Source organism: Phyllobates terribilis, unplaced genomic scaffold (genome assembly GCF_046119375.1).
Source record: "Phyllobates terribilis strain yellow unplaced genomic scaffold, ASM4611937v1 Scaffold_5__5_contigs__length_657084704, whole genome shotgun sequence".
In the NCBI taxonomy this organism is placed as follows: domain Eukaryota; kingdom Metazoa; phylum Chordata; class Amphibia; order Anura; family Dendrobatidae; genus Phyllobates; species Phyllobates terribilis.
This window is the reverse complement of record NW_027362765.1, coordinates 468,503,141-468,529,411: the sequence shown is the minus strand read 5'-3', so window position 1 is coordinate 468,529,411 and position 26,271 is coordinate 468,503,141. Positions and strand designations below refer to the sequence as shown.

General features: G+C 40.5%; 1 protein-coding gene across 4 annotated transcripts in view; it reads right to left on the bottom strand.

Annotated features, from left to right (window-relative positions):
* RHOBTB1 (Rho related BTB domain containing 1) overlaps positions 1-26,271 on the bottom strand; it is a 70,505-nt gene that overhangs the window by 8,615 nt on the left and 35,619 nt on the right. For 3 of the 4 annotated variants that reach the window (XM_073685414.1, XM_073685416.1, XM_073685417.1), the window contains 5 exons: positions 18,254-18,455; positions 16,585-16,688; positions 7,246-7,431; positions 3,816-4,777; positions 999-1,117 (listed from right to left, as the gene is read on the bottom strand). In XM_073685414.1, coding sequence (XP_073541515.1) covers positions 999-1,117; positions 3,816-4,777; positions 7,246-7,431; positions 16,585-16,688; positions 18,254-18,445 — 1,563 coding nt within the window. In that variant the 5' untranslated portion in view covers positions 18,446-18,455. Of the gene's footprint in view, positions 1-998; positions 1,118-3,815; positions 4,778-7,245; positions 7,432-16,584; positions 16,689-17,976; positions 18,084-18,253; positions 18,456-26,271 lie in introns of those variants that run through there. The other variant, XM_073685418.1, reaches the window with a different exon arrangement.

Here is a 26,271-nt window from a genome sequence, read left to right as displayed (position 1 = left end):
GCACAGTTCAGCTCACCTTCCCACCTACATATTTTACATCTATCTCTGTCCAATTACTCTTTAACAGACTTACATGAGCAAGAGAAGGGAGAAAACAAATGGAAAACAAGTGATTGGGAAAAGGTGGTGAACTGCTCGGTTGGCCACAACAAAGGTGCCCCAAGTGCCTGTGCTTGGTTTGAACAGTCATTTTGAAAGCAGGTCTCATAGGGTCTTAGTGTTTGCTTCTTCCTCTGCCCCTTTTGACACTTGGGCCACTTCCTTTAACTATTACTTGGTAACAATTCAGTTCCTCTGCAGAGAGGAGTCTCATGCTATGCAACAGCCAAAGGGCTGACCTCATATTTCCATGGGCCCCATGGCAGATGCCAATAGTATAGATACTTTTACCTCCGTGTATAGTATTATGCATTGGCACAGAATATGCATACATTGGCACAGAATATGCATACATCTATTAAAGGGGATGTCCCAAGATGAAAAGTGTAAGTCCCACCACTGAACCCCCTCACTAATCAAGTGTCCCCCACACAAATGGAGTAGTGCTTGCACAAAGTCTACAATACTGACGGAGAAAGTGACTATAGCACTGGTCTATCTTTGTCAGTGTCAAGATATTGAGTGGAAAACCAGCACACGGCACAGCTCTCCATTCAGGTGGTGGAACGCCGGACCTCCATGTTCATGATCGATGAGGGTTCCTGCAGTAGATACCATAATACCTATCGTGTGGAGATCTGGTGTCAACTCCTTTAAAAATAGATGTATTTTCTCTGTGAAAGTGGTTTCCATGTTAGTTTACTGGTCTTGTTTCTGACCTCCTGAACCCTGACACTTATAAATGGGGCCCATGTAATTTTTTTGCAGGCATCAGAGACTTTGTTGCAGAAAGTTACAGTTTAATAATACAATGAAGATATTCCAGGGGGTGCATAACTATTCAGCAAGCAAAAAGCTCCTATAGGAAGAGCTGAACACCCCCTAATAAATGTATATACCTCATTATTTGCACTTTCCACAAATGAACCTCCAAACATTGCAGCCATCCATTCACAGCTACAGATTAGGAGCGGCTTATGGGCATTGATGCTTCCATCATCCAATTTAAATGTCACATCTGGAACCAAATATAGAAAGATGATCACTAAGCCTGTAGCGACACGGCTTCCAGGAACACAGGGAACGGTGTCAGAATAAGAGCAAAGGCGGACAGACCGTGCTACCATTTCACAACGCTCCTGGGCATTAATTAAACTGAGCAGAAGCCCCGAGAGGTGTCAGAAAATCATCATCCCCCTGTTTATGCCTTTCATAATTAGCACGCAAAATGGAAACGGCTATATTTAACACTATATCCTAGCGAGGGGAGTAAGGACTAGTCTGTATATAATGAATGTAAATGTAGAGCAGCTTTTACTGGACACGTCACTTATGTACCAAGCTGCTGGTTACTACTATAGATATAGAATAGAAGGTGTACAGTATGATAGCTATTACACTCAACAGCGCCCCGGTTCCCGCCTGTTCATAGACCCGTATTGCATGCTAATCACCTCATCCTCTTTGTCTGACTGACTGACCGAAATGTTGAGAATTCACACATATTATATGTATAAAAGGTGATACACGTAGGACTAAAGTCAACCGATACTAGCGTAACCAGGCACCATCTAGTGTATAGTGAGGCCTTCCATGTTGTCAGGGACAAGAAGGATTGTGTTACACTCTCCCTATTAAAAACACATGTACTGTATATTGAGCCGAGCAGAGAATTCATGTGTATTGGAGATTGAGCGGATTCATGTGTATGGGTGCCTTGAAGTTAATGTGTGGGATAATATTGATAACAATTGCTCTACAGCCCCTTCACACTGGCAGATCCAGGTCATTAAATGACCGCCGATCTGGCCTCTGTAGACAAGGCATCAAACAATCTACACACACAGAACGATCGTCAATAAGATCATTCTGTGCCTATAGGACGCCGTATTATTGGCAACACATCATCTCTTCACATGGGGTGATGCGCAGCAGATGACGATGATTTTTAACCCTGATCAAACGACATCGCACCCGAGAAACGAGCCTTTTGCTTGTTCTTCCGGTGAACCTGTCGATAAGACACTTGTTTGCCGATAAATGGGTCATCCAAATGTATTAGACACACTGTCATTGTCTGGACTAAAGTTCACTTTGTTTGAAAAATGTTAATTTGTTAACTGAATGAAAGAGCTCTCAGTCACAAATGATCATTTTCTTTTAAAGAACATTCCCATTAAAGGGAATCTGTCAGCAGGCTTTTGCTACCTTATCTGAGAGCAGCATAATGTAGGAAAAGAGACCCCGATTCAAGCGATGTATCACTTAGTTTACTGGGTGCAGCCGTTCTGACACAGACTTCTTGAAGCAGAGCTGAGAAAGCAAACCCCGCCCACACCACAGCTCTCTGTGCACATTGTCTACAGACAGTGAGCTGTTTATCACAGGAAGGGGCGGAGTTGGACCAGTGCTCACAAGGCAGCTAGTCATAGCAATGATAATGTACTAGTGATAAAACATTTGCTGTAAGTAAACAACAGCACACAGCCTAATAAGTGACACATTGCTGAATTCTGTGATTTAACCCCTACCCCATGCTGTCCTCAGATTACATAGCAAAAACCTGCTTATAGATTCCCTTCAAGACAGTTTGTCCTTTTGCTCAGTGTCGTTGGATTAAATTGTGAACAACATCTGTGTAAAGATCATTCACCAGACTATAGTGTAACTGCTGCTCAGCCATAGACATCAGGTATGAATGATAAGTGTATGATTCCTATTGGTCAACCAGCCAGGGGGATACTCTAAAATAGTAAATTCCACTCAAAGTAGCACCAATGGTCACTGCTTGGATTCTCTAGTTTAAAAGAAACGGCAGATTTCCTTTAAGAAGATCTGTCACTTTCCATATACATGTAATAGCGCTATCTGGTGTAAATGCCACTGTTTTCCTGAATTTGCCATTCTTTTTTTGTATTGCTGGGCCTCCGTTTCTGACCTATGGCTCCATCTTCCTTATATGTAACTTTAGTCATTAGCCAAGGGGCCATTGTACTCAGCTCTTCTCTGTGGTCCTTTTCTAGTGGATGATGCCTCCTTGGATTATAAGACTAGATTTATATGTAAGGAAGGGGGGCCTTATTTCAGGAATGGTTGGTGCAAGTGCAGAATGAAGGCTACTTTTTAAAGAATCTATGTTGGCTAGATAAGAGCAGAGACAGTGATTGAATGGAGGAAGTTGCAATAACCTAAATTGTCAGTGGCTTCTTGGCTAGTTAATTGGTTCCCTCTAACTTACAAACAGAGTAAATCTGACAATGGGTATACAATAGGGAATATAGTTCCTCAGCATAAAAGTGTACAGGTAATGTATTCTATTCTTCCAATATTTTAACAGTAGTCTACTAAAATTTGTCTAAAACATAATTTACTATTTGTATTGTATATTTAAGATTGCAACTAGACACTATTCCATGTGTAGTGCTTGCAGTAAGACGTGTTCTTTTTTTAGTGGTTAATGACCTACGAGCATATGCCTTGAAAGATAATTAAAATACTCTGGAGGAAAGGGATTTGCAGTTTCAAGATAAATTATAAGCAGATATGAGTAAAAAGTGGGGTTGAAAAGGTGACAGAGCTGAAAAGAGGTCATCAGTGCCGCAAGGGCCTAAAAACGTGACCAGCACATGTACCAGATCTACAATTCCAGTGCTTGAAGAAGTGTTTTGCAAAAGGCACGGATGAATGGAAATCTAATCAAAAGAGAATCTGCTCACCAGAAAAGGTTGACTTGGAGAGACATTCTTTGATTCGATTTGCTTTCCTGACGTGAAACGCTTTTGTAATCTCCTGGTTCATAAAGGCTTCTTTGTTTGTGATGTTCTCTACCATCATTCGCAAATCAAACACTTCTAGAATTTCAGCAATTTGTGCTACTCGCATCAAACCTTTTTCATTTTCATCTAGCTGTCCTGTGTACAGAAAGCGCAATACAGTTTTAAAAGGCCCATATTGAACAGAGGAATCCATTCGGACCACAGTCATCAAACAAGTCCTATTAGAGACTGGGTTGACCATCAGTTCTTGGTGCATACTATGAAAGCCTTTGCTCCAAGACGATAAAGCAACGCAACCTTCCTCGTCGCAATCTGAAGTTAGTAAGGTATCATCGCTTCTTGAAATCCGAAGACAGGCATTTGATGGTTTCAAGGAAGCTCCATCGGTGTCCTCGTCTGTATCGAGGCTTAATGTCCGCAATAACAAATCTTTTGTAGGCTTTTCTTTCTTGCAGAACCTTTCCACGGGGTTCTGAGACTCTTCATGTTCCATTAAAAAGAGGTCATAAAATTTTGAAGAGGAGGTAGCTAAGTAAATTTTATGAGCAAAGACCTGTTTTTGGTCCTGGAGGACAAAAATGACATCTGCACACAGAGGATTGTCCAGTAAATCCCCAGCATCATTAATGTTAGACTCAGTGGACTCGGGTATCTTTATAACTGGCGGTGGGGATTTAGGGGGAAGGAATGGAGCTTGTAGCAATGGTCTCTGGACTCTCTTCAGATGGGACTTCCAAAACTGAAGATGTCTCCTCGAGATCAAAGCAGCCCTGATTGCATTGTCAAACACATCCTTTATCCCAAATTGGTCAAAAACACTGGTTTCATAATATGGAATCCCAAGTTCCTTTGCAACTTCTCTTCCTCTTTCTGGCGGCAAAATGTCTCCTCTTTTTATTGGTCTATAATAGAAATGAAAAATAACAATGAATGTAGTGTTAGAAAACTCCTCTCCTGAACCCTCCAGCATTAACATGTGCATTTACAAAGGCTTAAATTACAATGGACATTGTTCTGAAGTTTTTATTTTCTTAGGGTATGTTCACACGGACCCACCTGTGGCACTAAATGATTGCCGATCGGTAACCATTTAATAGCCGGTTTACAGAGGCATACAACGGTACACAACGCGCAGTGAGAAATATGTAATAAATCGTTCAATGCGCACAGGCTACCATGGTTCTCAGAAGTGCGAGTCCTCTATACACAACCCTGAACGATGATTTTTTGCGCTGCACAAAAGATCACTACACCTAAGGAGCAGTTTACTCATTCATTGAGTAATCAGAAACCTGCCTACACTAAAAGATTATGGTAAAATGAGCGTTCTTCACGATAATCCCACTATATAAATGCAGCTTTAGATCTATGCATCATGCCATTCCTAATGCAAATGCAAGAATATACTGACAGCTAGATGATGTATTCATATACATTGTGACTCTGTGGCAGCCAGACCAAGGCAGTGTGAACTTCCTCGTCCATCTCTTGAATGACGGCATTCTGGGCGCTTCTTGCCATTAGTAAGCCTCCGCATTTTTATGAGGTCACGGTAATGATTTTGCATGGGGCCTAGTGATGGGGTCTCACATGATGATGTAATGACATTGAGGGGGCCTAGTAATCGCAAGAGGCGCCCAGGATGCCTACATTTGAGTGCTAGTCGAGGATGTTCATACTTGCCTGGTACCGAAATGAACGCCAAATCAGGAAAGTGCATACATGTCAAACTCCGGCCAGTGGGCCAAATTTGGCCCACAGGGTGGTTATATTTGGCCCGTGACACCAGAACTGCAACCCCTATGTGGGGCCATTATTCTGTATGGTGGACTATGTGAGGCCCATTATTCTGTATGGAGGACTATGTGGGGCCCATTATTCTGTATGGAGGACTATGTGAGGTTCATTACTCTGTATGGAGGACTATGTGAGGCTCATTACTCTGTATGGAGGACTATGTGAGGCCCATTATTCTGTATGGAGGATTATGTGGGGCCCATTATTCTGTATGGGGAATTATGTGGGGCCCATTATTCTGTATGGAGGACTATGTGGGGCCCATTATTCTGTATGGAGGACTATGTGGGGCCCATTATTCTGTATGGAGGACTATGTGGGGCCCATTATTCTGTATGGAGGACTATGTGGGGCCCATTATTCTGTATGGAGGACTATGTGGGGCCCATTATTCTGTATGGAGGACTATTTGGGGCCCATTATTCTGCATGGAGGACTATGTGGGGCCCATTATTCTGCATGGAGGACTATGTGGGACCCATTATCCTGTATGGAGGACTATGTGAGGCCAATTATCCTGTATAGAGGACTATGTGGGGCCCATTATCCTGTATGGAGGACTATGTGGGGCCCATTATTCTGTATGGAGGACTATGTGGGGCCCATTATTCTGTATGGAGGACTATTTGGGGCCCATTATTCTGTATGGAGGACTATGTGGGGCCCATTATTCTGTATGGAGGACTATGTGGGGCCCATTATTCTGTATGGAGGACTATATGGGGCCCATTATTCTGTATTGAGGACTATTTGGGGCCCATTATTCTGCATGGAGGACTATGTGGGGCCCATTATTCTGTATGGAGGACTATGTGGGGCCCATTATCCTGTATGGAGGACTATGTGGGGCCCATTATCCTGTATGGAGGACTATGTGGGGCCCATTATTCTGTATGGAGGACTATGTGGAGCCCATTATTCTGTATGGAGGACTATGTGAGGCCCACTATTCTGTATGGAGGACTATGTGAGGCCCACTATTCTGTATGGAGGACTATGTGAGGCCCACTATTCTGCATAGAGAACTAAGTGGGGCCCATTATTCTTTTTCCTTTTGGCCCTCTTGTGTGTTTACATTTGACAACCCTGGACTAGTATGAATATTTTTGCTCTTCTCTAGTAAACAGCATTTACAAATATGCATTACAGTGCTCACATGGACCATAGACAGGAATAGACAGGCTCTGGTTCATTGGCTTCTTGGCAAATGCAGGGAGAAGGGGAGATGTAACTATCAGGTATTGTGAATATATAGATATACAGTATATAGATATTATCTGCCATAATTCTGCCTAATGATAACAAGATGATCTCTACAGAACAGGAAGTATAACTAATATTAGGCTTCAAGTTTCAGGATTTTTTTTAATATACATAGCAATATCAGAAATTAAATCATTATCAAAACTTTTCGAAAAAAAATAAGCTTAATATAAACACTTGGCTTAATCAATCGGTCATTTTCTGATGACACATTCCCTTTAAGAGAAAATAGAAATCAATATCAGCTCATGATTACGTAGTGTATACATCACCTCTTTAACAATGGGCTAAAATAAAGTATATAACTCACCTGGCTAGTGGTCGCCTTGCCCTGTTCACAGCTTCAAGATCGGCATAACGCAGGTCCAGCTGGCAGCCAACAAGAATGACAGGTGTGCGGGGGCAAAAATGCTTGATCTCCTGAGTCCACATTGTTTTCACATGGTTTAAGGAATTTGGATTTGCAATTGAGAAACACAGGACAACAACATCGGATCTGGAAAAGAAAGCACCATCGAATTAGAAATGTAAAACAATAAATCATTAAATTCGCTAACAAAAGGTAAGTCTATGAGCAGAAATCAGTTTTTAATATATTCGTAAGGCAAGCGAGAAGTCCAAAATCTCTATGAAGATCAATGTTCCCCAACTCCAGTCCTCAAGAACCACCAACAGGTCATGTTTTCAGGATTTCCTTAGTATTGCCCAGGTGATGGAATTATTACTTGTGCAATACTAAGGAAATCCTGAAAACATGATCTGTTGGTGGGCCTTGAGGACTGGAGTTGGGGAACACTGATGTAGACCAAAGTTTCTACACCAAGTTCCCAGTGGTTACCCAGAAGACAGCGGTAGCAAGAGCCATCACTTCTGCCGTACAGAGGACATATTTATTTTAGCCTTATAGATTCTTGACAAAAAATCAATATAGAATTAGTTTTTTCCTGGTGTGAATGCAACTGTTTTTATTTTATTCCTCTCCATTCCTGAGATATACCCCTTTTCCCTTGTATATAAATCTAATCTTTTTAGCCCAGTGGGTGTGACCCTCAACTCTTTATGGGAGTTTTCTTGTGAACTACACCCAGTTGGCTAAAAAGACTACACTTATACACAGGAAAGGGGGAGCCATATCTCAGGAACGGAATGGCGCAGGAACAAAAAATAAGCAACGCCAGATTCAGGAGAACAGCGGCATTTATGCTAAGTTAAAATATACATATTTATGGCAAATAACACGTCCATTTTAACTAAAGGAGTTGCCTTGTAAGGACAACCCCTGTCCATACGATTTATTGGAGCATATGGATTTCATAGATGGGGCCCCCTGACCTGAGTCAGAACAGGACCTGACTCTTGTGTTACTTAAATAGCCACCATGCAATGTTACATTACTTCCGCCTGGGGATTGTTTCCCGACTTCCGCCAGGGTGTAAAGAAACTGGACCTGTTGTCTCACTTTCAAAATTGGGTTTTCTCCAAGATAACCTCTTTATAATGCTGATTTCTTATAAGACCAGTAAAATGGTTTACATAGTCATTACTCACACTACATGCAAAAACAGACAAACGCCTATTAAAGGGACATATTATTATTATCCAGTCCTACTTGGGTCTGTATATTCTGATCCTGGCAAATAACATCCAGCATAAATAAGGATGTGTTATATTCCTATACAGAATTAAATCTATAAAATACAGTCATTTGGAGCTATTCTCAGCCTCCGCCACCGACAAGCTATAGTTATTAACAGTAGCACATTTTTTTTATTTTAATCTGGTTATCACCCCAATACTGTACCAGTTAATACATGCACAACACATCGAAGAACTAATTGCCTCGTGATCACACACCTTCATGTTCTTTTTCTAGATCTCAACAGAATGGCATGAAGATCACGCCAGACACAGTTTCTAAAAATAATATGCTAATACACCAACACTGCAGGTTTCTCCTTGTTAGAATGAAAAAAAATGTGTATATTTAGGCAAAATATAAAATATCTGAAGTCTCGCTGCTTGGGTTGCTTGCTAAGAGGGCACAACCTAACTAATTACAGGTTTTTACAGCAATAATTACCCTCTTAAATATAATAATGAAATGCCTTTGGCAAGGGTTGATGATTACAAATTTCTTATAGTCACCTAAATGGATGTTAAGAATATGAATATGGCTACAGAGCGGACCCCCAGCTATGGAGTAGGCCCCTCATTTAATATTATTTAGGTGATCAGCACAATCCATGTTCTGGGCTGGGAGGTGACGTAAGCGTGCCCATTACTAGCCCATATCACATGACCCCCGCTAGAACATAAGCGCTGATCTCTACAGCCCATTGCTAATAATCTACGTCATTTCATCCTCTATAATGGTAATTATAGGGAGTTGGGATCAGTAATACAAACCATTCATTCATGGCTGAATGCAAAGTTATTTAACTGCTCTATCGTCATAGAGTCAAGTATAAGTTGCAAAATATAAGAAAAAAAAATCTGGCACAATGATTTTCAATAAAAAGTGATTAGTCAGATTGTATGAAAAATCAGATCTGGTAAAAAGCAGGAGAAGATGAGACTAATAGTTGGTTTTCTAGGAAAAGATTCAAAACTTGTATTTTATTCTTTGAAATCACTAACATTTCTATGCTTGGAGTCTAAGGAGAGGCCCTACTCAGTGATTGACAGCTATCTCTATGCACAGTCATACAAGGAAAGCTGGGAATTTGTGTGTAGGACCGCCCACTGGACTCCTAAACATAAAAAAGCTTTGTACTTTATGACATGCATCCTGCAGATCAGGCACCATATTTAACATCACAGGATCTCTTTAAAGGAGTTGTCCACCACTTTAGATTATCCCCCAATGTATCCCCCCAGGGCCCGCAAGACATTTTGTAAATACCTTCCGTTGCAGATACTGCCTGTGAGCGACGCTATCACTGGCCGCTCACAGGCATCACGTGACCCCCGGCTGCAGCCGACTCTGACATCTGCTGATGTCACAAGTGCTGGCAGCAGCCGGGGGTCTTTGTCTTCCACGTTCCACGGTGGCTGCTGGGTTGTGGGCAGGGTTATCCCTGCGCGTCATACCCGGCATCCACCGTGCGCTCTGCCTCTCCCCATTCATTGGGAAAGTGCGCGGTGGATGCTGGGTGTGACGCGGGGGTTAACCCCACCCACAACCCAGCAGCCACCGCAGGGACCCCAGCGCTGAGTCACACCTCACTTGTCGTGACTTCAGTGCGGGGTCACATGATGCCTGTGAGCGGCCACCGATCGAGCCGCTCACAGGCAGTATCTGCAACGGAAGGTATTTACAAAAAGTCTTAGGGGCCCTGGGTGGATTCCTTGGGGGGGGGGGGGTAATATAAAGTACTGTACAACTTCTTTAAGAGCTAGCTAAAAGAAACTACAAAACTACTGTACAGTAGTTCTCACTCTACGTCACTCTTCTTATGTATGTCTCAACTAATTTCTGAAATATAAACTATTATTATGTGAGTATTTGATTTGACAAATATCCACCTCTTTCCTTGATAACTGGAGAATACAGAATCATAGAATTATATTATGCAAGAACACTCCGGCCCTCCAGCAAAGCTGCTCCAGAGGTCCCACTGCTCTTGTTGATTTGTTCTGCAGTGATGATGCATCCACCATATGCACGTGACTGCGGCAGCCAGTCACAGGCCTCAGCAGTCTTGTGCATCATCAGACTCTCGCCTACTGTGCAAACCTTCAAAAGGAATCTGAAGACCCACCTCTCCCGACGCGCATACTACCTGCAACAACCTTCGTTTCACCATACCGCTGCACAACCAACTCTACCCCCACCTACTGTATCCTCATCCATCCCTTCTAGACTGTGAGCTCTCGCGGGCAGGGTCCTCGCTCCTCCTGTACCAATCGCTGACTTGTATTGTTTATGATCATTGTACTTGGTTTTTATTATGTATACCCCTTTTCACATGTAAAACACCATGGAATAAATGGCGCTATAATAATAAATAAAATAATAAAAATGGTCGGTACATGATCACTGCATTAAAAGTCAGCAAGACTAACAGGACTAGAGGGACTACACTTTTATATTCTGCACTTCTTTCATATATTAATATAGTGTATTTCCTGCAGTTAAGCCTCCTTTTCTTTTAGCTTCCATTTTCATTCTCAGATTTCACCCTGCATTTTATTCATGCTATAAATCACAAGATGCATTAGCACATCATTACATGGGCAGCTAGAGACAGTACCATGTCTTCTTGCTGGGGGGTACAATTATTATCCTTCCCTCTATATTTAGGAGAATATAGAGGGAAGGATAATCATATAATTCCCTCTATATTCTCCTAAATTAGTTCATATATTATAAGTCAGGAGTCTGAATTGTCATCTCTTACATTGTATCCAATTCATGTAATAAGAGCTGAGTAATCATCATCAGTGACTGTGAAGAAGGTTTGTGTTACAGTCCATGCAATTTCATCACAAAGAAACAGACAGACAACATGAAGGTGTAATTGTTATGTTCTGCTACCAGAGCTAAGGAAAGAGAGGAGATCTGTCCCTACGATAGAACTCAGCTTAATCCCTACGATGTAACAGGGGACCTGATCCTGCGATCAGACCTGCTAAAGTCCTAAGCTAGTCTGTACGGAGACCTATAGATGTGGGGAAGGAATCCCTACAAGTACTAAGGACTGGGAGGAAAATGGGACACCTCCTAACAGAAATAGTAGCAGACAGACGAACAAACAAAATATGTAGAACATAGAGGTCCGTAGACCAAGCAAACTAACAGAGTTAGATACAGAGCACAGGCTAGCTAGAAAGTAGTTAAACAATGAAGTCCAGCAAAGCCAGAAGGGCGGAGCAGGATAAAATAGGCCAACAAGGTCATGTGACCAGCAAAGGAAAAAACCTAAGAACAAGGTTCTAACAGTAATTCCCAGGGGGTCACCATGAGATCACAGAACCCAACTGAGAAGAAATCCATTAATTTTCAGACAGACAGGGATGACTATATAGGATAATATTAGCTTAATTAAGTATATTGGGGAACTAGTTATAGAATGAATAAAAAATAAATAAATCACTGGACATCTTCTTTATGGTGGCACGCCATCACTGCTCCACACACACATTATATCTGTCCTTGGTTTTGTGACAAGCTCTATGTAAGCCACAATAAAGAATCACAAAATAAAGTGCTTTATATAACTGCTCTACATATTTCTATCCTCAACATAAAAAAGACTTCTAAAGCTATAAATATCAAACCCAGGCACTGCTCCAAGTGTCTAGGAGATATCCAATAACTTTTTTTTAATAAAAAAAAAACTTCAATCCAAGACTTTGCCCGGGGCTAAGTACTGATTAAGCCAGAAAGTGCAGAGAAAAGTACTTAAAAGACAAGTGCAATAAAGAAAGCCAACCTTTTTTGTATCCTTTGCTTGTAAATATTATCATGAGCCATCATAATATAAACCGCACAAGTTATTGCTTTGCCATCTCCCTACAAAAATGCAATGCATGTGCATATTGATGCTTTTTGATCCAGGTTATTTAATCCACATGCATTTTCCACTGATGGTAGGACGCTGTAGTCAGTCACGTACAACCATAGTCATCAAATGATGCTAAAACACGTATTAATAGACTGTAATCCTCATCATTGTCATAAACACCCCAAACATGAGTCAATGCTCCACTGAGCTAATAGTGTAACATAGAACAAAGCTTGGAAGATTAGGTTGAGAATGGACTCGACACTAATTGAATAGGTGGAACCGAAAGTCATTGTGACAAAGTGCTATTATGGGAGAAGAAAGATGCAAGAAAGTACAGCCACCACCCCTATGTGTATGACCATCGGTCTGGCTTCACTAACCCTTGGTGAATTATTTTAAAGCCTTCTTTGGCAAACAGCTTTTATGCAGTTTTATACTAAAGAATGGATAACCATGAATTGCATCAGCATGAAAAGTCAACCTGAGTGATGCTTGGTGTGTGTGTGTGTGTGTGTGTGTGTGTGTGTGTGTGTGTGTGTGTGTGTGTGTGTGTGTGTGTGTATATTATATTATATATATATATATATATATATATATATCCATGCAAAAATGGAGGCAGCACACAAAGTAGAATGCAGTGATAAGGTTTAATAGCCCATGTGGCAACGTTCACGTCCAAAATTATGGACCTTTCTCAAGCTTGAGAAACTATTGAGGGCTATTAAATCTCATCACTGTATTCTACTTTGTGTGCTGCCTCCATTTTTGCATGGATATCTAAAGGACTAGTATGTACCTGGGGGGCTTTTTTGCACCAAAAATGCTTTTTGTGCTGTTTCATATTTATATATATATATATATATATATATATATATATATATATATATATATATATATATATATAAACAATTTCTGGGCACCAGTTGCAATGCAAACGCAAGGTCCTAAAATATATATGCTGACATATATAGGAAATGGGATTGTCCTTGCGATACCCACAGATACTTCTTGTCGTTTTCTCTGGAAGATTCATGTTACTAGTGAAACTGAATGTTCAACATCAAAATTGAAGAATGAGTTAATCAAAATGCTTTATTAACCAAATACATTCCCGGGCCCTGTAAATGTATGGTGCTTTTCAGTTCTAGGACATTGTATATTCATTACTTGTTTACTTGGTATCAACTGTCGGCGTCTATCTCGGAGTCAGAGGTTACTACAAACATAAATGAAATGTGAAATACCCTATTTTTTACATGTTGTAAATCAGCTTCAAAGGTTACAGGGACAACGTTGCCCTTAGAGGGTGTCAAAGTACTTGCTTACGTTGCCTACAAAATAATATGATCACCAATGTCCTTCAATATCCCAAAAACTTATACTGGACAAGAGATCACAAAGGGAGGTTTCTAAACGCTTGTGCCAGAAATATAGATCTGTGTAATCCATATTAACTGTCTCATGACTCGAGATATGAGAGGCTCTAATACGACCCAAGAGGTGCCTGCTGTTGGGAACAGCTCTGCCTTTCTGCACGTAGATTCCAGACTATATTTAATCCTAAGTATACACTGTTAAGTAATTAAATCTTTACTCGTATTCGAGGAAGCTGAACCCTTATGGGGTCAACCTTCTGTCAACAGATTGCAAGTAGCACTTATTCCTACTGCTGACCCTTCACGTAAGCAGACTAGGGTCTGATGGCAGGTGGTGAGGATTTGGCATAAGAAGAATTAACCTAAAGGAACAGGTTTTTGCAGGTTCTGTGTATTGCTTTATCTTGTACTGGTCAGCGATAACTTTAAGCAAGAGAAAATAAAAGTGGAAACTCGGACATTAGTTTTGGAGAAGTTTTTGTTGAAGGGGAAATTCTCATCTTAAGCATTTACAGTAAATGCACTGCATATGCCATAAATGTCCGACAGGTGGGGGCTCTATCTATGGGATCTTGATAAACAAAAGTGGAAGCATCGCTCACTTATTTCCAAAATTCCTAAAAAATACACCTGTCAGATATAGGAGCAAACCATTTCACTGGAGCAACTCCACTTCTGGCCCTTTGAGGAGTATGAAACAGACTGGCTGACTGCTCACTTCAATAGTGCGTATTCATGCATTGTGACAGAGAAGTGAGCAGGCTCAGCTACTGCAGTGAGCTGTCAGTCAGCCATCTTTATACACATCTCTAATGACATGCCTACACGTGGCATAAACAAACGCTGCCAGGACCCAGAAGCAGCTGTAAAACGTATCGTATGGAGAAAATGCATCTCTGAGTACAGAGGAGGATCACCGGTCCATAATGTGAATATCAATTTTTTAAAAATGTTTTCACCTCCATGGGCCAATTAATAAGCGGTTCTACAGTAGTGGACAACCCCTTTAATATTGTCGCCACTAGTGACCTCATGGTGGCCGTCATAAACTTTTTTAAAATTCCTGAATAGCAAATCTGCCTTGTTCACATCAGAATACATTCCCTATACTGCTGTATACTTGTCATTCTGTCCTCTAGACGAGCAGGTGCAGCCGTGTATGTGGTGCTATGTATCACAAAAATAAGAACAAAAAAAAAATCTGGAAATATTTTGTAAATTCTTGACGTTTCTATAACTCACTATATGTTCTCTGCCTCGGGCTGTGACTTAGGAATTTACAATGTGCTTTTGTACAGTTTCCATAATACCTTAGATCACAGAACCTGCTTCTTCTCATTCACTGTTTTCATAACATTTTCCATTGTTGTCACTCTCCTATTAACTCTTTCACCGCCCAGTTTACATTTGCCCCCGTTGAGGTGATATATATATATATATATATATATATATATATACACACATGGTATACTGTCAAAAGTTGGTCTGGCAGACGTTTACAACATTATTCATCCAGTTCAATACAAAACACAGAACAAAAACAGCATTAGGGCTCATTCAGATGAGAAGACTGGAATACTGCAGTGCATTTTTTAATTTTTATGCTTTTATCAACACGCCATGCAATAGCCTGGCAAAGCATTTGGTATATGGAAAAATGAGTGAACTAAAGTTTGCTGAATCCTAATTCTAGTACAACTGGCCAACCAAATAGTTTGTATGGGGTCCTCTCGATCTGCCCAACATATGATGTCAGGGTAGAGAAATATTGGCTAGTTTAATTGTAAATGCCTGATCCTCTATGAGTGGTCAACAGAGATGTCTGACAGCAGCTTAAGCTTCTCTCCCCATACAGAACACTGAACACATGCATGCTCAGCTGAACTAAGTGTGCATGTGTATTGGCGAGTCGGGAGAGAGTTTATCCTTGTGCTGAATAAAAGGATCAGCCATTCCAATAGGTAGGATCCTTCTCTCCTCATCTGTCGGGGAAGAGTTTGGTAGTTTGGAGGCCCACAATAGATGCTCGGCCTTAAGAGAGGGATCATGAATATAATATTTGTCATAGAACTATAGAATGTTAGAGTTGGAGGGGACCTCCAGGGTCATCATGTCCAACCCCCTGCTCAATGCAGGATTCACTAAACCATCTCAGACAGATGTCTGTCCAGCCTCTGTGTGAAGACTTCCATTGAAGGAGAACTCACCACCTCTCGTGGCAGCTTGTTCCACTCATTGATCACCCTCCCTGTCAAAAAGTTTTTTCTAATATCTAATCTGTATCTTCTCCCATTCAGTTCAGTATTGTGCATGGCAATGGTGATATATATATACACACACACTATTTGGGGCCTGTAGAACGAGAGACTCAGGGTTATAACTTATTTGGGCACGGTAATGGCTGCTGCTATTAGTGCTCGTCATTCAGTACCTGTTACTTGCCAAAGGGACCTGAAGCAATAAGGAATATCTGATTATTTTTGGCAAGCATACATAGAAAGGTATATTCACATGACCTTGGGACTGTGCACCTATATTTATGGCAACTATGGATAAAAAAGAACAGTATATATCCTTTTCATGGAATTTCTATGTCTCTACCATAAAGTACTGCATATCGGATATGCCCACTCTGTGAAATGGGATCTTGGTCTCTGGTTTCAGCACAATAAAAGCTTGTAAAAGCCATTATCCTGTGGATAAAGTCAAATCTAACGTTGATTTACTCTGCTTGCTATGTAGGCAGTAAGCACTATGGTTTACCTTCCATAGGCAAAACGCCTGTCCTTGTGATGATCCCCAAAGGTGTCCCACAGCCTGAGAGAAACACTCACTTCATCGACAACGTCCCGGGAGCGTTCAAGAACCTGAAGAAGAGATATAAATATAATGATAGAGGTTTAGCGCTGCAGCATCCTCCGTCTGTTTAAGAATTCTGAAGATTGTGCACGATTTAACGTGGCAGCGCGAGATCTTTGCTGAAATGGAATATGCAGGACTAGTAATGAAAGGTTTATTTCAGGTCTGTGATCTGTACATTAGCTAGTAGAGATTAACCGGTACCATAATGTACAGGACAAGCTGGCTACAGCTAGAGAGCAATCCTGTAATACAAACACATATGCATAAACCATTATTCTTCTTTTCATACTTTACACTAATGTTCCGTAAACCTGGTGTTCTAATATTTTCATCCTGCCTAGACATAAACAACTGAGCCTAAATGAGTCTGAGTTGAATATAGGAGCAAGGAAAAAAAGCAAATCATAGGCTGAATTTTTTTAGTTTTGGAGCAGAAACTGAGCAGAAGCTCACTGATCGGAAACTCTCCAAATCTTCCCCCAAATCCCAAAACGTCTCAAAAACATGAGACCTGAGACTATGTTCAAATTAAAGTTTTTTTAAGCGTTTTTGGAGTGGTGACTCTCCGAAATGCTCCTTGAAAACTGCTTCAAAAGCTTTTGGAACACTCCCCAATTCATTTCTATGGGAAATACACTTTGCTAGTCCTATGAGCTTTTTTCTTGAAGAGGTTTTGAAAAGCACCTGATAGAATACAAAAGTGCACATCACTTTGATGAGGATCCTGAGTGAAAACTCTCCAAACTAGGCAATGTCCAATTTGAAGGCTGCAAAAACAATTCAGGAAAAAAACTCTTCAAAATCAATTCAGGGAAAGAAAAAGTAGTCAAAAAACTCCAAGGATATGTGCACACAAAGTCTTTTTCAGGGCAGATTTGAGCTTTCCCAGGAGAAGCCTCTTCAGGAAAACACCAGTGGTGATTTTCCTGAAGTATCTTTGGTGATTTTGCCCTCGTTCTTGTGGCAGCTCTACCACTGGCGTCTCTTACTGTACATAGAAAATGTGAGTTTTTGTCACATTGTACAAACAGGGGTGTGGTTATAGCTCGGTATTTAATTTATATAGCTTCCCATGGCCAGGTATCTAACCAATTGGACTCCGATCCTCCTTTGCACCCAACTACATTGAGGTTGTCTGACACTAGGTGAGGTTTTAATACTAGAGAACAGGACCGCCCAGGTTGGGTACACCTTGGCGCTGGTGGGATGGATTTTACGCCTTTTTTTGATCAAAACAGTGTTTAGTAAGCACCCTATATTATTTATATGCACTATTACTATTTACTTACTTACAGCAGGGTATATGTTCATTCTGTTCCCATCTTAGATTTTGTAAAAAAAGGACTGTGTATATACATATACACGCATATGCTTGATTTCATTTACTCATTAGAGTTAAGTGTCCAAAGTCAAAATGGTTACAGTAAATTAAACAATAAACTATGAGAAAAAGAGAAGTAATATAATCAATATATCTCCTACTTCTGCCATACTAGATATAAAAAGCAGAAGGACTATGATAACATGTCCTGTGGGGGGGGGGGAAGAGGCTCGGCACATAGAGACTTACCTCTTGACACACTCGATACTGATCGATTGCCCATACTGTAGGTACGTGGGTGGCCAGCAGCTGGTACTGAGTTAGTGTAGTGTTACATGCTCTTGCACAGATGAGCCGTGTCTTGCCCACCGCGTTATCTCCCACAACCACACACTTGATGGTTTCAACATTGGGTCTTTCGTAGTCCATATCAGTGTCCATTTATACAGCCCTAAGGAGAAGACAATGGTTTGATGAGTAAGTTAAGGGCGATACACTCCTAACTCTGTGAAGAGTTACTTTACAACTAAAGATGAGAGTTACTGTATGTTCCTCCTTTTATAGTGAACTGCCCCAAGCTGAGAAGTCTCGCTGTGGCAGGGCATACCTGATAGAAATAAACATCATGATACCATTTGTTTGCTTTAAACATACACCAGTCAGGACTATCTGGAATGTAGCCGATTTTCTGGATTTTGACTGCATTTACACAAAATATAAAGTGCGATATATATCAGAGATACAAAAGGTTGGTTCATTCCAGCAAGTATCTCCGCCAGTGCCACCAGACATGCTGGACCGCCACTCTACTCAACGCCTTACTGGGGTCATACAGTGACAATATCAGGGAGCATAGGATAACTCTTTCAGGGGTCCCAGAGATCAGATGATTGTCATCTATCATGGGTATATGTGGTTCTAGGGAGACTACAGTGTGGGCCTTGTTTGGTTGAAATAAAAATTTGTTTTTACGAAAAACACATACTTTTCATGAATAATGAGAATAATAAAAAATATTTTAATACTAAAGTAACATGTAATTAATTTTGGGGCCAAAATGAAAAGATTTTGGAGGAAAAATGTAAATATCATTAATAACCCAATAACACAACTCAATTCTACATATCAGGGCTGTGGAGTCGGTTAGCCAAACCTCTGATTCCGACTCCCTCATACATGGCTCATGTTTAAGTGATAAGTTTACTGTAGTACAGATTCAGCTCAGCTAAAAGTCTAGACCCTTAGATCAGGAATAGGACATTTCATAACTTTCCCAAATTCTTATGAAAAAATATTCCCCACAAACTGCATTGAACTACTGTACCCAATTCATTATATATTTTAGGAGTCGGAGTTGGTCCATTTTATACCGACTCCGACTCCACAGCCCTGCTACATATAAACTGCTTGATGAGCGTTATATAAATCTTATAATAGTAAGAACAAGATTCATAATAACTTTGGAAAAATTCTGAGATAAAAGCCATGATATACTGAACATCAAACTCTTTACGTAGGATTTAGTTTGCCTTTCTCTCTCCACACAATATTCCTGGGCTTTTACTGCAGTGCAGTAATTATATCTGTTAATTTTCTACACATACTCCCATAGGAAATAAGTTATTAAACCACTTCAGCTTCTCTGCTTTCTAGTCCACCCATCTATTCTCAGAGCTTGTTAACCGGCACCTAGAGAAATTATGCTAAAAATTACAATGCCTTATGAGAGGCGATCTTTGCTTGCTTTCTAAAAAACATGATCTGTACTTAATTTTTAAGAGAGGGTGTACTCACCCGAGCTCACAGTTAAAATAGCACAGTTATATGGAAGAGAGATATTATCAAAGAGACAGAGACCCAGACTTTAGCGCCAATTTTCTTATTTTTGTAATAAAATCCTTGCTTACATGCTGCTGCAGTAGCTCAGCGTGGAGTCCTCCTATTTATAAGCGGCAGGCTAGCCCTGCCCTCTTGACTCTGATTGACAGCTTTCTCCCTGTGCTGCCAGTCTGTGCAGGTGAACAAGGCTTATGAAAGCCAGCAGCTCATAAATATCTAGAATTCCACTACAAATATACATAAAGGAGATGACGCGATCAATCAAGGTTTGGACTGGCCCACTGGAGAACAGGAGAATCCTCCGGTGGGCCCCTGTGAAAGAGTAGGCCACCACCCTGTCTTATATGAGCTTTACTTGGCACAATATACTGGATCACTGTGTACAGAAAAAGGCAGCATCTCATTCATTTCACAATCTACCCAGTTCATTGTTATATAAATTTGTGATTGAGGATATTGTCACATTTGCATATACCTGAAAAGTGAGGCCCTGGAGTTGGTTACTGGTGGGCCCTTGGCACCCCAGTCCGATACTGAGTACAGAAGATAAACAGTGATTCTTCGCCAAGAAAAGAAGGAAGTGACCGCGCTATATCATTCTTCCTTTATTTTTAAGGACAGAATGACATTGTTAACAATACTATTACTACTTTAGGAAATGTTTTTTAATTTTCTTATTAATGCTTTTATTATTTTTTTTGACAATTATTTTACTAGATTTTAAATTTTCAAAACTGTAAAGGGAACATCTGCTGTAAAGTCTAATGAGCAACAAGACTTTACACCGGTCAATACCTTCAGGGCAATAATGCCTCAAGGCCTGTTATCTCGAGAAACTTTCCCAAAGCTGCTGACCTACATTGAATATCTAGTAATTTTACAGTTTGACAGGCTGGTGGCCTAGAAAATGGTCGTTGCCGGTTGTCGGGAGTGATGAAATGACTGGGGTAATTATTAATTGCTCAATATGGTATACCAACGGCTATCTATAAATAGGAAGTAGTATACAACAGTGGTCATTTTTGGACAGCTTATGAGTCTCAAGACTTTCAAATGTAAAAGCCACAGGGCTGAAAATAATGAAGCTAAATAGAGAATAGCATTGGGTAATAATGATCAACCAAGGCTAAATTTTACTCAGAAAAGTTCAAATGCTACAGAGTCAGAGGTGTAATCGGTAAAAAGTCAAGACCTCGAAGGCCACAGTGGACCTTCCAACACAAATCGAAATAGTAAAACTAGTGGTCCAGTCTATCTTAGGGGAATCATGTGCTAATTCCTTACCTAAAGTATGATATACAGTAGGAGAGGTTTCTCATGTATTCTCATAGTGGGAGGCAAGCCCTAGACGACTAATTTGGACTTTTGTTGGACACTCCAGTCTTCTGTATGTGGAGCAATACACTCCAAGGCATCTGTTGTTTTTAAGAATTTGGGTTTTGCCAATCCAATGGAAAGAATGGCATAGGATGCGGTCTCCAACTTTAACCAATATATAGTTATGATCTGAGTATCCCATCTAATAGCTGTAAGACATGCTCAACTAGTGTACACTTCTTCCTGTGGTCAGGATATCTTGGGCAGCATCAATAAATATTGCAGGTGTACCACAATAATAAATCTACATTGACAGACATTATAAGACTATTGTGAGGTTTGTCAATCTGTATCGAGGAGAAAGTAGGTGCAATGAGAGAGCAACGTGTAACTGGCTACACAATCAAATCTAATGACAAGTTTCAAGCAGAAGGTAAAAATTAGGTATAAGTGTCTAGTGTCACTGGCCATAATAATCACTATTATTAGTAAGCAGTACATTACAAGGAGTAATAGGGTCGTGCAATAAACTGGGGGTGTAAATGATGTGTCTCCAGGAGGTTTCCTAGGCTTCAAATATGAATGGGAAGTTTAAATAATGAGCAGAATAATGGCACAGGATGTGTAGACCTTTTTATTACTAATCCGTGCACTAAATAGGGACTTATTCCCTAATATAACATATTTTACGTTTGCACACACAAGGCTCTAGAGAGAAAATCCAAATCTTTTTTTTTTACAGAAATTTGCCACAAAATGAACCTCAAAGTGGGTAAAACTTTTGCAAACATTATGATCTGCCCATCCTGGGAAGCTCTGGGTAGATCAGATAGGGCTTAAAATAACCACCAAATGGGGATTTAAATGCATGGCGGAATGTTCTGTAAATTTTTAGCAAATACTCTGCCAATTACAATCTCAATAACTGGTATTAAAAACCCAGAGATCATCTATAAATGAATTAAACTCAGACCTCTGGCAGGACGAACCTTTCTTGCTCACCCATTTGGTAAAGTCTTTCTTACCACATCCAATTCTCCCGTCATTTCTGCTGTAGTTGCCCGGTAGTTGTCAAGAGCCAGAGTTGCTGGTATCGTGCCAATATGCAAATCAACGCTTTTGCAGTACAGAAGGCAAAATCACTGATTTTTACACGAGAATGGAGACCATGTGGTCACTTTAAGCAGACGATTTTTTTCTCTTTAATAATGGCTTTCTGCAACCATTTCTAATTTTATATATTGTTTGCTGCACAGTGAACCACATGTATGTACCGGTAGGTATGTGAGATCATCAAGGAACTTATTCAATTAAACATAATGTGAAGCTGTACATATATTCACAGAAATTGCATTGTCCATAAAACTAAAGAGCTACAAAGTATCTACCTGCAATCCAATAGTACTACATCTTATGACCTGATTATTTCCTTGTTTCCATTTCAGACTGTTCAGTCTAGGAAGATCCTGGAAAGCAGGATGTTTGTTTCGTCATTGAAGAAAAGGAACAAAGCCTGATAGGAAAATGTTTGTAATAAACTCATATTAGCTCTCAACGCCACTTTACACAACCTGATGTGCCACTTACTTGTAGTCTGTCATATTAACCAGTCTGTTGGACTACACATTCATAAACTCACAAAAAGCTGTTGGCTACTAAAGCACTGTGCTGCACCATAGCATTATTGTTACATACAAGGTAGCCCAAAATGTGCAGTAGTGCTCATATCCTCGTCCACATGACGATATTACAACAAAGAACTTCATAACACATTTACAGATGTATGTAAAGGTGTCTTTTGAGATTTATAATCTTTTTAACGTAAAAATAAATAAGTAAATAAAAATTATATACAAATATATATATATATATATATATATATATATATATCAGGTGAAATAAGTATTGAACACATCAATGATTTTCTATGTAAATATATTTCCAGCAGTGCTAGTGACATAAAATTCTAACCAGATGTCGGTAACAACCCATCCAGTCCACAAAAGGTAAAGGGATCAAACTATGGAAGTCCAAAACTTAAAGAGGTTTATCGACCCTGACCGATCATATATTAATGACCTATCCTAAGGATAGGGCATCAATGTAAAAGTAGCGGACAACCTCTTTAAGTTATGTGTAATAATGACAAATGACACAGGGAAAAAGTATTGAACACATGAAGAAAGAGAGGTGCAAAAAGCCTTAGAAAGTCATGACACAATGACATGTTCAATACTTAATTTTACCCGCTGTATATATACACACCTATACTCACTTGTTCAATCCCCGCTGATCCAGTGCTCATTAGTCGTCTATGCTGACATCCTGCAGCGATCACATTCTCGTATCAGCTGCAGCCAATCACTGACCCCAGAGGTCATTTGATATCCATCATTGGCTGCAGCGGTCACGTGAATGACAGTACAGATCACAGGAACAATGGTACTGGTACAGTAGGGGATGGAAGCGACAAAAAGAGTTTTTGTTGTTTGTTTTTTTTAACTCACTCCCTGCTCTTTTTTCTTTACCAATTCTAGAAAATGCCTTTGAATCTAGCAAAAGGTGATTCTTAGCCAAAGCTAACAAATTTGTATTAGGGTATGTGCCCACGTAGCGTTTTTCAAGCGGATATGCTGTGGAATTTCCGCAGCGTAAACGCTTGTGAAACTCTATGTTATCCGCCCCCATGGTCCCAAATGTGATTACGCAAGTTCAATGCCCATGCTGCGGATTTTTCCGCAGCGTTTCTGCTGCGGGGAAAAATCCGCAGCATGTTCATTAATTTTGCGTTTCCGCATGTGGAAATCACGCGATAAACGCACGATAAACGCGTGCGGAATTCCGCATGCGTTTATCCGGGAGAGGACATGCAGAAATGAAGCAGAAAATTTCTGCTTCATTTCCGCAGCGTGGGCACATAGCCTTAGGCTATGTGCCCACGATGCAGAAATGCTCCGGATTTTTTCCTGAGCGTTTCTGCATCTCCCTGGCAGAAAAAACGCATGCGGATTGTACATGCGGATTGTACATGCGTTTTTCCTGCCAGGGACATGCGGATGTGAAGCGTTCTTCACTTGAATTTCCGCATGCGGGCTGACAAGCGCTTTCCAAGTGATTTTAGCATCACTTGGAAAGTGCTTGTCAACTTGGTCACACTATATAAATCCATGCAACCGGCATGGATTTATATAGTGTGGCCGAAAGAATGGTAAAAAATAAAAAAATAAATCTATACTTACCTTCCGATGGCCCCTGCAGTCTTTATTCGATGCGTCTTGGCTTGCCAACAGCTCGCGGTACACTACACCGCGATCTGCCGGCAAGCGAAGACAAGCACACTGGGGGCCATCAGAAGGTAAATATAATATATTTTTTTTAATTTAATCTTTTTGTATTACAGGTTCTATGGTATCCAGAGACTCTCCTCCGGACCCGGGCACCATCCGCACATTGAAACGCATGGAATGTGCATGTACAGATGCAGTGATGCGTAATCCATGCGTTCCAATGCAAGTCAATGGCGGCGAAAATGCAGCGCTTCCGCAAAATAATTGGTAGTGCTGCGTTTTTTTCCGCAATTATAATCCGCAGCGGAAATGTCCGCAGCATGTGCACAGCACATGCGGATTATCATCGGGGAACATGGCAGACCTTCTACCAAGCTTTTAAGCGTTTCTGCAGCGGAACTGCCGCTGCAAAAACGCTTAAAAAAAAAACGCATCATGGGCACACAGCCTTAAAAGACTAAAAACACGCCCCTCTTTCATCAGCCGTTGATTGGCTGCAGCGGTCATGTGATATTGTTTATGACAGGACACCAGCGGGTGGAAACAGGGCTGACAACAAATCAGCCACTAGGCAAGTATGGATTAGTTTTACTTTATGCAGCACCCTGGGGCCATTGATATCCAGTTGTGGACATCCCCTTTAAGACTCACTAATGTATTTTAAAGATGTGGAGAAATGCCTTGTGAACAAGCATGTTATGCACGCTTATGTCACAGTACAGTCATTCTCAATAAGCCATGACACCGTTTCCTGTCAGCAAAGAAGGTACCAAGTCATTTCCAGTTTACAAATCGTGGGATGCCTGATGTGATTCACTAGTCGTGAAAAAATAAGACATTAAGAGGAATTAAGATCACCGGCATGCTGAGCTGTACCCATAGCAATGACATACATAATTATATATGTAGCTTTAATTGATCCCGTGCACTATGTTTACACTGAGCCGCAGGCAAATATTACTCAACGTTATGTTTCTAAAGAGAATAGGATGTCATCATTACTACAACTTGTTGTGACGAAAAACATTTATACATACACAATGTGAAACACGCTATTAACCCATTACTGAAATGTTTGTCTGCTTACTCTACAGTTATAAACTAATACCGACAACATGATGCACTATATACACACTCAGTACTATTATTAGTGCAAATCGGGTCTCATCAAAACTTTCAAACAGGAAGACTCTTCGTTGCCCTTGGCAACCAATCAGAGTTGAGCTTTCATTTGTGGAACTGCTCTGGAAAAATGAAAGCGGAGCTCTGATTGGTTGCTATTGGTAACAGCAGAATGCCTGATTTACCAACACTGCCTAACTACAGAAGTCATGAAATATGGAACAGATTTTGACAATGACAAGAGACTATGGCAGGTCTGCCAGGAAAGACCAACATGCAAGATGGCTCTGGATGAATGGATCGAAGGTTGAGAGTCGAGCACAGTACTCGGTTATCTCTGGCAGTCCCATGATGAATGAATGTAGCAGAAGTGCACATTCTTGACCTCCACTCCCTTCAGAGGGGGCTCTTGAGAGACTAGTTATCTGGATCGGTGGGGTCCCAGTAGTCGGGTCACCATCATTTGGAACATTATTCCCTATTCTATGGCTAGGAAAAAACTTCCAAATTTGTCACAAACCCTTTTGATAATAAACTGCACACGGAGGACTGTTTAAAAAGGAATTCAGACTAAAAATTATCTTTTGGTAGATCATAGATTCACTAAAGTTTTAAATCGAAAAGTCAAAACTGGTATACCACTGATTTCCAAAATGAATGGAGTGAAAGCCTTTTAACCATGCTCAGAGATATCCGAAATTG